Raw genomic sequence first — 15,080 nt, 5'->3', positions numbered from 1 at the left:
CACCCTCCAGCAGTCGGGTGATAAGACTGTCCACGTTCAGCTCTCCGTCCGCCATCTTGTCGGCACCAGACGCTCCTTCCCGGCAGCGGGAACAAGGGCTTCTCGGCGGCGGAGGCTGCGGCGACCGCTCGGCGTTCCCTCACCTACAAGTCACGCGGCGTTTCGACCCCGGTTCCAACTCCCCCTTCCCCCAAGCCCTCCCCCCACCCCCTCCCCACCAAATAGTGGAGCGCGCACACACTCGGAGGCACCCAAGATAAATAAATAAATAAACGAGCGGAGCCCCCACGAACCCGGCCGCGTCAGACACAGCCGCCACCTCCTCCTCCTCGGCACCGCCCAACTCCGCAAAGCTCACCAGCGCCGCCGACGGCCCCACCCGCAGCGCCACTCACTCCACACCGCCCTTCCCCGCCACCGCGCCACGCAGCCCTCCGCGCAGGCGCACGGCGCACTCCTTCGCGGTCCCCCCTCTTCCCCCGGCCCCAGCGCAATCGCACTGGACTCGGTTCTCCCGCCGCCGCTTTCGCGCAGGTGCGTCGCTCTCCCTCGCCACTTCCACTGCGCCGAATCGCCGCAGCTGCGCAGGCGCCCCCGAGGCTCCCGGGGTTTACTGAGCTGGGGAAGCTCCCTTACGCAGAGCGCCCGTAGGCAGCGCTGACCTTCCCGCTTCCAGCTGCTTGGGCCCGGGCTCTCTGCAGCCGTAGTTATGCTCCTCCCACCTCACTTTTCTTTTCTTGGTTTCAATCCCTGGTTTTGCTAGCAATTCCTTGTTTCTGTTAAGCGGGAAAGGCGGACTGCATTACCCATGTTTGAAACTGGGTTTGCGAGTTTGGGAAGCAACAAGGGGTTACTCTGCTGGAAAACTTGACATTGCAAGTAAAGGGATTTATACCCTAAGGTTCCACAAGGTTAGTTGCCTAAGTGTCCCTGGATGAAACAAATTCAAGTGGGCCCTGGAAGGGTCCGTAATAATAATATTTCACATGGTTATTACTCTTCCTTCTATAGAGCGCTTTCACATACCTTGCATCTCTTTCCATTCTGTGGATACTGTTTTTCCACAGTGCTTTAACGACCAAAAAAAAAAAAACTTCATTATATTGCTTAACCATCCTACCTTGTAATTGTTTATGCGTGTATCTCCTGCACTCAACTGTGAGCTCTTACAGGGTAAACCCACTTTTACCTTTGTGCTTTCAGCTCCGGTGCATGGAAGAGAGGGACAAAGAAACCCGGAGACTCAGGAAGGTTGGTGGCCCACCTCTTCTTTCCACTATATAATTCTACTTCTAGAAAGGCAAGTGGAAGAGTAGCCATGCAAAGGATCTAGGTAAGCCAGGGTTTTTGGTCTGTTCTCAGAGGTGGTCAGACCAAAAGTCTTTACTCATTCTTCAGGTGTTTGTCCAGAAACTCAAAACAAGATGCTGCCTCAAACTCAAGGCAGCGCTTCTCGCATTCACATATCACTAATAATAGTTAACATTTGTGTGATCCCTGTTTGTGCTCTGGCACTGTTTTGAATGTTATAGAACATGTGCTATTTCATTTAATCCTCACACCAGCCCTATGAGGTAAGTACTATTATTATCTCTACTTTGTAGATGGAATTTATTGAGGCACAGAATGGTTAAATACCTAGCCCAAATCACACAAGTAAGAGGAGGATCTGGGATTCAAATCTAAGCATCTAGTGCCAGATTCTCTACTCTTAACAGTTGTGATATACTCCCTTTCAGTGTATGTGAGTTGAGATGCTTAAATATGCACGTGCTAGGTCATGGACTTCAAAAATAGAAACCATAGGTTTTGGGGGGAAAAAGCATTGTCCAATCAAGTGCTTTATCATAGTTCAGATGACTTACAGAGATAGGATTTCCTCATGCCTTTTCCCCCTAGCTTTCTCTCCATTTCAGGATTTAGTTTGTGCATTGATGGTGAACATAGAACAGGTGACAGGTTTATAATGGTGGTCCTGTCTGGAGTAGTTTTCACAGACTCTTACTGCTGCCAGTTCATCTTGGGCCTTTAGGGGTGAAGAAATGGATCTTCATCAAACTCTTGTTAAAGGACATTTATTTACACCTTGCTTTATTCCAGAAAAAGGGATTTAAGGTAGACTGCGTAAATACGTACGGTAGGATAAATTAAAAATAAGTGCAGGGTGAAATAGGATGAAAGAAAACTGAGAGTGGGAAAAGATAAGATAAAGCCAACAGTTTTATGTGCAAAATACATGGTATAAGGTCCTATTGGTTCGCTAGGGATAGGTCACAAATATGATTCTAAACTTTCTAGCAACCAAGGAAAACTACAACCAATCAGTAGCAGGTGGAGTAGGTGTTCTGGCTGAGCTGGAACTGGGACTTAAGTAGACCAGTTACTGGAGTTGGATGCCACTTTCCCAAATCTCTTCCATGAGCCTCTTAAATAGTAACAGAATGCTTGGGAACACTTAACCAAGTGTATGTTTATCCTCCAACTTTCATGGGGTCCGTGAATCCTATGAAAAAGGACTTTGAACCCTGTCCACAATTAGGGTTCAAACACATGCAGACATATTTCATGGACAAGGGACACCCAAAGGAAAGTGGATTTCACGGAGAGAACGTGAGCATCTGAGAGAAAATCACCACAAATGGAGTAGGGTAGGATGAGGCCAGTTTTAGCAGAGTTCTGGGAGTCAGAGGACTTAGAGAGTGGTTCTGAGTACTGCCTGCTGCGGCCTGCAGGTGAAGATGCCCCTTCACTGCCACCCCCACCGGGTTTTCTAGTACCTTAGACTCCTGGGAAAGAACAGGCTATCAGAAAAATGAAAGAGCTGTATCTCTGGTGGCCTAGCCAACACTTCTGTGGGATGTCCCTCCAAAAATTTATCTAAGAATTCTGATTCAGACTTCTTCAGATTTTGAAGTTTGACTAGTGCATGTACTATATATTGTTTAACACCCTAGCAGCTTCTAGGGCAGCTCACTACTAACTGGAACATTAATTTTATAAGAGAAAATCAGATGAATATCCATGTCATGTAAGGTAAATAAAGATTACATTTTGTCTCTTATCAGTTCAGGTCAGAGTTGCCATTAAAGTAGGCCCCCCTCCTTTTTCAGAATGAAATGTATTTATTGAAGGAACATTGGAAAACAAAGAAAAAACTAGAAAATCACCTATAATTTCACCAGCCATAGATAACTGCTTTCCTGTCTAATTTTTGAATATATATTTGTATGTATTTTATATATTTATATATAATATGTAATATTATAATTATAATATAAGCATGTTTAATGTCTTTATTTATAATACATATATAGTGGATGTCCCCTGCTATCTGAAAGTAGAGCGTTCCTATGAAACCTTTCATAAAATGAAATGACATAAAGCAAAGAAGCAATTACCCTAGGATGCATCTTGCTAACAGACGCACAAAAATTGAGTTAAAGCACAGATGCTTACAGATACAGTTCAGAGTTATGGTGGCTTGATACTGAGATGCTGAGTATAGTTTAGTTCCTAGGGAACAAGCTTGGCGGTGCCACTGTCACTGGAGTGAGTGCACACTGCCTCTTTAACAACCACTCACTGCAAAACTGATTCTAAGTGCTATTTTTGCTTTTCACCTTTTTTTCATGAAAATGAAAATCCTCTTTGAATTTCATTCAGTGAGTGAAAAAAGATATGTAGATCTTCTGTGACCTTTGCAATGTTGCATAAAATGAACTTTCTAAAGACGGGATAGCTGTGTACCTATTTTACAAAATTGGGATCACACTTCACTTCCATCTCATCCTACTTTAAGTGATTTCTTTTGGTGCCACATTTATGTGAAACTCAGTTTTCAAAGTTTATTTGGACTTTAAAATGTGAATAAGAGATTTGAGGACAGAGGAAGAGGTAAGAGGTAAGAGGTGGAGATCTGGAGGCTGGAGGAGACAGTGCTGCAAGTGGCAACAACAAGAGGCAGTTGGAGCCACCAAGAGGTTCAAGGTTAGGTGGGTGCCAAGGAGGGAGAAGCCTCACTTGGCAGGTACTGACACTGAGGAAGCCATTGGCCTGAGTGTGAGCAATGGCCTGTGGGCAGGGTGGGGGTCATCAATTAGGGAAGCCAGCAGCTTAGAAGCAAAGACACAAGAAGGCTGCTGGTGGTATTGGAGATGTTGGTTGGACCACCACCAAAACGTGGTGGGCAGCAGCTTTGTAGAGCACCCGAGCTTAGAGACCAGCAGACTCTAGAGCAGGAGACTGGCAGGCAATAGTTCTGATTGCATGTAGGAAGCTGCCTCCCACTCTTTCTGGACATGTGGCAGGACTCAGGAAGGATCAGGCTAAGGTCCTGCTCCTGGTTAGAGTAACAGTACTACAGGGCAAACTACTAGCTGGGACTCCCAACCCAGTGGGACTTTAGATGTGGTATGAGGGAGCGAGCTTACACTGGCTCAGTACAGCAGATTGTTAAACTTCCAAGAATTTTGCAAGCCTATTGTTAAAGAGAGACACTTTAAAAACTGAATTATACAGACTTACAGATAAATAAATTATAACAGAAAGAAAGGTAACAATTGCTCAAGACTCATCACATTCTATTTATATTGCTACATTTTACTATTATGATAGTCAAGAGATTGTTAACATATATCTGTATAGTGGAAATACTGTATAATGAAATGCTACTATGCATCTCTTTCCAGTTTCAAGTTCAGTACTAACATATTGGCCATGGTAGGAGTATTGACACCAAGGAAATTAGCACATTCTACAAATCTATGGCTTTTCTACCAGAAAGCTGGTTGTTAAACATTTACCAGCACACCACTGGGTTTATGGAGATATAACATGTATGTTAATGTCCTTGGGTAATTCCAGAAATGTCTGTGGGGGGAAACTAGACTTCCTGATTATAAGGGACTTGGGGAATCATGATTTAGGGTCTTAATAAAATCATGATCTTATTCGTACTTACTAACGGGAAGTGCCTGGGACAGACTAGTGCTGAGGAGCCCAACCATCACTATTCTGAGACGAGAGACATGTCCTTATGGATTGTCCTTAGAGAAGGCACTTTGGAACACAGTGAACAGCAGCGTCATGATTCCTTTTAGTAAACACAGCACAGACTTTCACAGAGGTATTTTATATGCCTCTCAATTTTGGCCAATGGCCAATATGTTGTGAAAGTGAGTAGGGTTAAGTAGCAAAATGTGGAGGTTGTGGTAGTGATATACAGCTATTTGCTGCCCTGACTAATCCAGGATAGGTAATAAATGAATGAATTGACATTCATCAGGCCATCCTTTCATGAACATGATTCCTCTTAATCAAGTCTTTAATAAGCCTTAAATGACAGTAAGTTCTAAATTTTACTAATACACCTTGAGGGCAGCCATTCTGTATATCCAATGTCATTAGCTTTTGTGTCAGCCTAATTCAAGGATATTAAGAAACCAGACAAGGACACATGCATCAGTAGGAGGCCACCTCTGTCAATGCAGAGCCAGGCCTAGGTATACATCCAGGCAGGGCCAAGATTTTCTCTTAATATTTGGTTTTGGTTTCATTTCAGTACACATATGAGGGAATTACCAAGCACCAAAGTTATCAGCTAAGTCATAAGGCGTGTCCTCAGTCATTTTAGCTCCCCAAATTAAAAAGCCAGATGTAACTAAGTGCATCTTTCCCTGCTCTTGACCAGTAATTTCTCCCTCCCCCACTTCTAACTTCCCCAACACACACACACACACACACACACACACACTCTCTCTCAGTGGAGCATTGTCTCTTAAGGTAACTCTTTAGTATGTCCTTCAGATAAAATGATCACAAAATAAATGCCTAGTGATTGAAGGAGTTAACTGGCTGTATAGAACTGTTAACTATAAGGCAATTAAAGTTGAGTGGGCAGTTATCACAAAGGATGGCTAATTTTTGAAGAGTTGATCTGTGGCTCTTCTTTCTTTTTCTTGCAGTTAGATGACAGGGCCAGCTGTCTATTTAGGTCGCTCCCAGTTTGTTACAATAAAACAATATCATCTACATATATGGATTGTTTCTCTTTCAATGCTCTTCCATCCTGCCCATTCAAAGATAGTCAAGAAATAACTAAATATGTTTGTTGGTGAAGAAAAGAACATCAAATGGGAAAGTTTGTTTCAAATAAAACCATTTAAATACTTTGTTTCTAATAATGGTGGCTCTCCTCATGTAGTATATCCAGATTATGTATGTTACCTTTTCAACTGGAGAAGGTTTACCTCTGAATGGTTTCATAAGTCTCTGTTTCAGTTGGTTTTGGTAAATAAAACAAAACGTTATTAAGTTTTCTAATGTAGTTATAAAATGAGAGGCTCTCCCCTAAGACCATGTTAAAATTAATGGCATGTATCTTCTAAAACTAAAACCAGATGTGTCTGTGAGCTGTGAAAAATATTTGTGAGAGTGACATCCAACACCAATAGATCATTTATGAAGGAAACACTGATTAAAGAATATTTTTGAATTATTCAAATCTAGATTTAAACCACATCCAGCCTACTACAAATAAATTCTTAATTGAAATGCCCTAATATTGCTTGTTATTTGAAGACATTTTACAGCAGATAGACCTCTAAAGCAAAGTGAATAATGAACTGATTCAGTATTTTTGAAATATTTAGTATGCTTGATTTTGTGCTAAAGAAGACATGATCTTCCCAACTTTCAAGTGGTTTAATGGTTATTTGGGAAAATGACCACAAAATGATTTGGATAGTGGGAAAAGCATTGGCTTGCAGATGGGAGGCCAAAGTAGCTGAATAACTGTAGACAACTCTGTCTTTCTGAACCTTGGCTTCATTCCCTACAAAATTTGTCCATTAATAAATGATCTCCAAAGTTTCTTTTAGCTCTAACAAATCTCTGATTCTAGGACACACAAGTGAAACCCAAAATGTAATATAATATGGGACAGGCTGTCCCCAACTTAGGAACTGGATCAACTCCAAAGGTCAATTGTTTGGAACACAGAATATATTTTCCCACAGAGACTGTGGTACAAGTGGTGGTTAAATTCCCAGATCTATCTGCAAAATCAATTTAATCCTTAATGTAACTGTAGAAGAGTATCCATGGTAATATGGACTCTAACCACCAATTACGTGTAACAAAGTTGGTGGGAAAAGCCATTGAGGATTCTAATTTGGCGCGGCGGAACACATCTATCATGTTTTCTACTACCCTGAGCAATAGGCATGAAGCAATTCTAGTTCTAATTTACAGGCAGACGTGGGCCCCAGATGTGAAACAAAGGCTAGACTGGTGGTGTGGAGAGTAAAGGAAGCACTGATATCTCTCATCCCGGAAAGTGGTGGGCTGAGGACAGTTCCCAATGTCTGGGGGTTTGGCTGCCAGGAGGGGATTGGTTACAAACCAAAGGATAGGAAATACAAGGGCAGAAGGACAAAAAGGGAGTGAATCTGTATGTGCTGGGAACTTTTTTAAAAAGATGCAATTGCTTTTGATCTCACTAGATTTGTGGTTGAGGAAGTTGAGATCTAGGAATGTTAAATTGCATTGAGTTAGTAGCAAAACTAGGACTTGAGTCTGGAATTTATGATTCTTAGCCCAGACCTATCTCTCTTTCCTCTCTCCCTCTGTCTCCTTCTTTCCGTCTCTCCCTCCCTCCCTCTCTCTCTCTCTCCCTCTGTCTCTCTACCCTCTGTCCCTCTCTCCCTCCCCCTCCTCCTCCCTCCCCTCCTTCTCTGATTTTTACTTGAAAGTTATGCTGTCCGAGAATCTATTTTTTTCATCCACCTCTCTTTCCTGCACAGGAATCCCTAAAACCCCGCACCCCCACCTCCATCTTTAGCCTGTTTTTCATCTTCTGGTCTTCCAGGGCAGTCTGGTCAATGATCAGCACAGCAGTTTTCTCTTTTGCCCTAACATCGTTTAACAGTGCCACCAGCTCAAAGACTGACTTTCTAGTTGCTAAGAAGAGGCCCTTCATACTCCAGTCCAGGTTTGAACAAACCACCCAGAGAATGGGACTGAGTAATCCCAAACTCTGGTAACATTGGGGAACTTCCAGTAGTGATGTTTCTGTGAAGACAGAATCCAGACTGGCTGGGAGAGCCAGTGTCCCCGTGCCCAAGTGATGAGCATTGCTCCTGTGTCAGAAAGAAGGCTTCCGGTAGGCAGTTCCTGAGTGTACCACGTACTGGGAGTGTTTACTGATATTATCATATTTAATCCCCCTGAAAGTCCTGTGAGGTAAGTATTTTCTCTTTTATAGTTGTGAGAATGAAGGCTCAAAGGCTTAGGCTTGCCTTGAGTCACCAGGTCAGTCTGATTCCAAAGCCCTGGCTGGAACAATCAGGCAGCACAGTATAAAGATTGGGGCTAGTTAGGTGGGACCGGCTCTGGGACACTGTAGTGAGAGGAAGTGGGGAGTGAGTAGAGGATTGGGCTGGGTCAGTGGCAGTAGTCTGCTTTGATGGCAGGGATAGTTTGCTCACAGCAGGATAAGAGTGGGCAGAAGTTGGGCGATTTCTCAGCAGGGCAGAGACTTCAGGAATGAGGGGGAGGGAGGGTTCATTCACACCTACAGCCAGGGCCTGGGGGAATGCCTGTCCCACACACCTGAGAGGGCTTCCCAGGCCAAACTAACAGTCCTACTGATGAAACCCTGATTTGTCCATATTTTATGCCAGGGCTGCCAGACTAGTTCTCAGAAGTGTGGTTCAGACAGATCCTGAACTTTTGAGAATTCTGAAGAGGTCAGGTAAGGCCACAAGAGAAGTGGTGCAGCTGAGGGACTTGAACTGTGTTCTGAAGCATTATGGGATTTAGATCAGCATCTTTCAGATAGAGTGTCTGTGTGTTTGTTGTCAGAATCATCTAGGGAGCTTTTTGAAAATATCAATGTTTGATTTCCTCTCCCCTTCTTAGGAAGTCCTATCTAATTCTCAACATTGGGAGTAGAGGAATGTGTGTGTGTGTGTGTGTGTGTGTGTGTGTGTGTGTATGTGTATGTATTTTTTTTTTTAATTGAAGTATAGTCAGTTACAATGTGTCAATTTCTGGTGTACAGCATAATGTTTCAGTCATACATACACATACATATATTCATTTCCATATTCTTTTTAATTGTAGGTTATTACAAGGTATTTAATATAGTTCCCTGTGCTATACAGAAGAAATTTGTTTTTTTAATCTATTTTATATATAGAGGTTAGTATATGCATATCTGAAACTCCCAATTTATCCCTTCCCACCTCCTTTCCCCCTCTGGTAGCCATGAGTTTGTTTACCATGTCTGTGAGTCTGTTTCTGTTTGTAGATAAGTTCATTAGTGTCTTCTTTTTCTTTTCTTTTTTAAAAAATATATTTTGAAACAATGCCCTGGGGAATTCTGATAGGGACCCCTGCATTCCTTCTCTGCTTTGCACTGGATCTCAAAAAATAAAACAGAACATATCAAAGAGATTGACTCAGGTAGAAGAGCTACTGGAGGGCTCTTCAGGTGAAGGGATTATTTCTGGTGACATATGCGAAAGTGTAAGCTTGGAATGCCTGGGGCAAATGAGTGCACACAGGGAGTGGTAGGAAATAGGGTAGGGTGATTAAGATGGGCAGTCAAAGAGGAACTGGAATGCTGGGAAAGTTTAAATATGATGCTGTTTGAAACAGGAAGCTGTTCACATGTTCACTCATTCAGTGACTATCTATTGAGCACCTACCCTGTGCCAGGCACTGTGTTTTGTGCTGGGAATACAGCAGAGGACAAAGTAAAGCTTTTTCTTGTTGAGCTTATATTCTGATAGAGGAGGGTGATCAGTTCATCCCAGTTTGCCTGGGACTTTCTAGGTTTTAACACTGAGAGTGCCTTGGCCCAGGAACCCCTTGGGTGAAGCAGAATGGTTGGTTTCCTAGGAGATGGAGTGTGTGTGTGTGTGTGTGTGTGTAATACTAGGGGCCATAGAGAAACATGAAGGAGGATATAAGGTTGAGGATAAGGAAAAATGCTTTTTTAGAGAGGGTGGTCAGGGAGGATCTACGAGGACGTGATAAATGAGCAGCAATCTGAATAAAATGAGAGTGAGAGCAAATATCTCAGGGTAGGTTGGCCAGGGGTGATTTCTAGCAGACGGATGTACCGTGTAAAGGTCCTGAGGTGGAAGCATGCTTGGCATAGATGAAGAACAGCCTTGGCAGAGAGGTTGAGAGGAGGAGTCAGAAGCAGAGAGGGGCCAGAGAGGGTGAGTCCCATCAGGAACACTGGATTATACTGAGTGTGCTGGGAGCCCCTGGAGGGCTGAGAACAGAGGCACCACCTAAGCACTCAGGAGGTGGGGAAAACAAGAGTAGGAACAGGAAGACCACTCAGGTTCTTCATTAAGATGTGTCCAGTGACAACGGAAATGCCCAACTATAGGAAACTCCTTAAATAATGATATTTTTGAGTAGCAAAATATCATGCAGCCATTAAATACCTTGTTTCTTCGTAGTTTAGCCATTACTGGATTGCTGTCATTTCTATTTATTTTTGCTAGTTTAAAAGATAGGTAGTGATACATTAATGTCATTTTAATTTGCATTTTTAACAAACCTCTCCATTTTCCACATAGTGATTTACTACATTTAATCAAATGTGCGAACTTTTGGTTCATTCTCCTTAATTATTTATGGTGTACACAGTTGATTTTGACCATACATATTTGAACCTATATATGTGTATCAATTTCTATCAATATATTTTGGATGGGAAGAGCCTATTTAGCTTATATATTGAGCATATGTATTTTTTTCATTCTCTATTTTCCTTTAAATATATATTTTTTGTTCTAGTGTGTTTTGTTTACTTGAACTCATCTATTTTTGTCTCTACCAAAGGCATCCATTAAGTAAAATAGTAGACTGTTGGAGCTTGGAGAAACTTTAGTATCATTATTCTTCTTATAGATGAAGAATTTGAGGGTCCAAGAATATGACTTAATGCCACATCTTTGTCATCTTGTCATCTTTGTAGTAGCTAAAAACAAAATTTTTCCTGTAGCTTGGGTGAATAGAATGTTTTCTAGTTTTAAAAAATATCTCAGCTATTCTTCCATAGAATGAGGTTTACATGAGCCATGTGATATGTAAATTAATGTTTAAACTACTTAAAGCATGAGAAGAAGCATTTGTTTAATACCTTCCACTATGTATTATACTCTGTGTGTGTATGTTTGATAGATGTCTGAGAGCTGTAAGAAAGAAAGCAAAAAAGAACAAAACACACACACACATACACACAGAGAGAAAACCCTGGACTCTTTTCCTGAAAAGTCTCTTCTACATGTCAGTCCATTTGATCTGATATATGTCTACAATGATGACTATCACAAGGTTTCTCATAACAGTGAAACATTGAATGCCTAATGATTAGGAATTAGTTTAATTATGGTGCTTCCATGTAGTGGAATACTATGACGCATTAGAAAGCATGCTGTAGAAGGATGTTTAATAACATAGAGACATGTAATCCATTGTTAATTTTTTTAAAAAAGTAGACTGTAATTAAAGAAGACCTACATAAATGGAGCCCTGTATTAAGATCATGAATTGGAAAAATGAGATTAAGAAATCAATCCTCTTTAAATTAATCTATAGATTCAATGCACTCAATCAGAATCTCAACTACTTTTCTCTTGGGGATGGGAGAAGGTAGTTAAAACTGACAAGCTGTCTCTAAAATGTATATGGAAATGCAAAGGATCTAAAATAGATAAGACAATCTTGAAGAGAAGGAATTATGCTACTATATTAAAATATTAAAATATTTAATATAAAACTACAATAATTAAGATAATGTGGCATTAGTACAGGAATAGATGAACCAATAGAAGAGAGTGTAGAGTCCAGAAACAGACTCACACATGTATGGTTGGGGAAGAATGGTCTTTTCAGTAAATGATTCTGGAGCACCTGGATAGTCTTATGAAAAAAAAAATAATGAGCTTGGACCTCTATTTCATGCCATACACAAAAACTTAATTTGAGATGAATCACAAACTTAAATGGTAAAACAACAGAGCTTCCAAATAAAACATTCTCTTCCAAAGAAGAGAATATCTTCATGACCTTAGGGCTGTCAAGTATTTCTTAAATTGACTTAGCAATTCCACTCCTAGGTATATACCCAACAGAAATGGGTACATATGGCCACTAAAAGACATGAACAAAATGTTTGTGACAGTTTTATTTTTAATAACCAAAATTTGGAAACAAGCTAAATATCCCTGAACAGGAGAATTGATATATAAACTGTATTCACGTGATGATATTTTACTCCACAAAAACGGACAGAAAGCCAATCTACTGTTACATGTGACAACATGCATGAATCACAGACGTTATAATGAATGGAAAATGGAAAACATAAAAAGTATATACTATATGATTCCATTTATATGAAATTCAAAAACAGATAAAACTAATCAAAAATGATAAAAGTCAGGATAAGATTTACATGTGGGACATAGGGATATTGACTGGGAAGGGGCGAGAAGTTTCTGGAGTATTGGAATGTCCTTTATTTTGATCTAGGTTTGGGTTAGACAAGTATATACTTACATAATATATCAAAATGTATATTTATGATTAGTACAATTTACTATATATATAATGCTATATATATTACATATTATACCTCAATATCCTAAAATTAAAGGAAATTTAAATTTTCTTCTTTTTGCTATATGTTCTAAATATTCTCACCTTTTTCCCAGCTATATTTTCAAAAAAGTCTAAAATGAAGGCATGGTAAATTGTAACGAGAGAAAAATAGAAGTTATTATTTTTAAAAGCTAGAATGGAATCTCAGCTACCTATCCAGATTTAGTGCCCTGAGTCCTGGACCCAGCTAAAAATAGTTCAGAGTCTTGCCAGCTGGTGACCTGGGAACTGGGCTATGTTTAGCAGAAATCAGCACGTGAGTGAAATGGGGTAGAGCCAAGTGGAGCACTGTGGATCTGGTAGGCATGGATCTCTGTCAGCAAGCTGTTTAAGCCATGCTTGTGATCAGTATCTCAGGCTGTTCCCCTCACTGCAAGCCAGGGAGTCGTGTAGGCTCACAGTTTACTGGTGAGTGAAAATGAGAGGGAGGAAGAAGAATCCACATTGATTAGAAAGGGAGTGGTCCAGCACTGGGAAACAGGTTGGACATAAAAGAAGTCAGAGTAGCTAAGTCATGGCTAAACCCAGGGTAACCATCCTTTTTTCTTCACCAGGTTAGACTTAATTTTTGTTTTTACAAAAATTTACTCATTTTTCAACAACTCAATTTTATTTTATCTTTTTAAAATTGAAGTATAATTGATTTACAATATTGTGTTAGTTTCAAGTGATTCAGCTTTATATATATATTTTTCAGATTATTTTGCATTATAGGTTATTACAAGATATTAAATATTGTTCCCTGCATTACACAGTAAATCCTTGTTGCTTATCTATCTTATGTATAGTAATTTGTATCTGTTAATCCATACTCCTAATTTATCCCTCCTTTTCTTCCCTTTCCCCTTTGGTAACCATAAACTTGTTTTCTATGTCCATGAATCTATTTCTATTTTGTATATAGATTCATCTGTATTGTTTTTTTAGATTCCACATGTAAGTGGTATTTGTCTTTCTCTGACTTACTTCACTTGTATGATCATCTCTAGGTCCATCCATGTTGCTGCAAATGGCATTATTTCATTCTTTATAATGACTGCATAATATTCCATTGTATGTATGTGTATATGTATATACATCCATCACATTTCTTAAACCAATCATCTGTTGATGGACATTTAGGTTGTTTCCATGTCTTGGCTATTGTAAATAGTGCCACTGTGAACATTGGGGAGCATGTGTCTTTTTGAATTAAAAATTTTGTCTTTTCCAGATATATGCCCAGGAGTGGAATTGCTAGAACATATGGTAAGTCTATTTTTAGTTTTTTTAAGAAACCTCTATACTGTTCTCCATGGTGGCTCACCAATTTACATTCCAATCAACAGTGTAAGAGGGTTCCCTTTTCTTTACACCCCTCCAACATTTATTATTTGTAGACTTTTTGATGATAGCCTTTCTGACCAGTGTGAGGTGATACCTCTTTGTGGTTTTGATTTGCATTTCTCTAATAATTAGTGATGTTGAAGATCTTTTCATATCTGTTGGCCATTTGTATGGCTTCTTTGGAGAAACATCTTTTTAGGTCTTCTGCCCATTTTTTGATTGGGTTGTTTGATTCTTTGATAATTGAGTTGTATGAGCTATTTGTATATTTTGGAAATTAACCCCTTGTCTGTTGCATCTTGCAAGTATTTTCTCCCATTCTGTAGGTTGTTTTTCATTTTGCTGATGGTTTCCTTTGCTGTGCAAAAACATTTTAAGTTTTTGGTTTTTTTTTTTTTTTTTTTGAATAAAGGTAGATTTATTTAGAGAGATACATATACCATAGAGTGCAGGCTATTTCAGAAGGCAAGAGAAGGGCCACAAGGTGTGGGATTGGGTGCTTAGTTTAAAGTTAAAGTAGTTACACACTCCATAGACAGAGTGTGGGCCGTCTTACTCAGGAGGGAGAGTGGCCATGAGGTGTGGAGTTTGTTAATTTTTATAGGCTTGGTAACTTCATATGTTAACAAGTGGGAGGATTATTCCAGCTACCTTTGGGAAAAGGCTGGGATTCCCAGGAATTGGGCCACCACCCACTTTTTGACCTTTTATGGTTAGCCTTAAAACTGTCATGGTGCCTATGGGAGTGCCATTTACCATGCTAATATATTACAATGAGTAATAATAATAATAATAAAGCTCAAAGTCTACGGGAAGTCAAATCTCCAGGCATCTTGGGCCTCAAGGCCTACTGAGAGTTGAATTTTCTGCCACCTTAGTGTTAATTGCAGTTATTTCTTGAATGGCTGTGCCCTGCCCCCTTCCTTCCTGTCTCATTAAAAACTTTAAAGTTTAATTAAGTCCCATTTGTTTATTTTTGCTTTTGTTTCTTTTGCCTTGGGAGACTGATCTCAGAAAACATTCCTATGATTTATGTCTGAGAATATTTTGCCTAGGAGCTTTATGGC

General features: G+C 40.2%; 1 protein-coding gene across 2 annotated transcripts in view; it reads right to left on the bottom strand.

Moving 5' to 3' along the window:
• Positions 1 to 493, bottom strand: part of PPP1CB (protein phosphatase 1 catalytic subunit beta) — a 35,368-nt gene extending 34,875 nt beyond the window's left edge. The window contains exons 1-2 of one of the 2 annotated variants that reach the window (XM_074341835.1): positions 359 to 493; positions 4 to 143 (exon numbers count right to left, since the gene is read on the bottom strand). In XM_074341835.1, coding sequence (XP_074197936.1) covers positions 4 to 55 — 52 coding nt within the window. In that variant the 5' untranslated portion in view covers positions 56 to 143; positions 359 to 493. Of the gene's footprint in view, positions 1 to 3; positions 144 to 293 lie in introns of both variants that reach the window. The other variant, XM_074341836.1, reaches the window with a different exon arrangement.
• Between the last annotated feature and the right edge of the window lie 14,587 nt (positions 494 to 15,080).

The sequence above is a fragment of the Camelus bactrianus genome, chromosome 15 (genome assembly GCF_048773025.1).
Source record: "Camelus bactrianus isolate YW-2024 breed Bactrian camel chromosome 15, ASM4877302v1, whole genome shotgun sequence".
NCBI lineage: Eukaryota > Metazoa > Chordata > Mammalia > Artiodactyla > Camelidae > Camelus > Camelus bactrianus.
The sequence above is the reverse complement of the archived record's forward strand: the minus strand, read 5'-3'. Positions and strand labels throughout refer to the sequence as shown.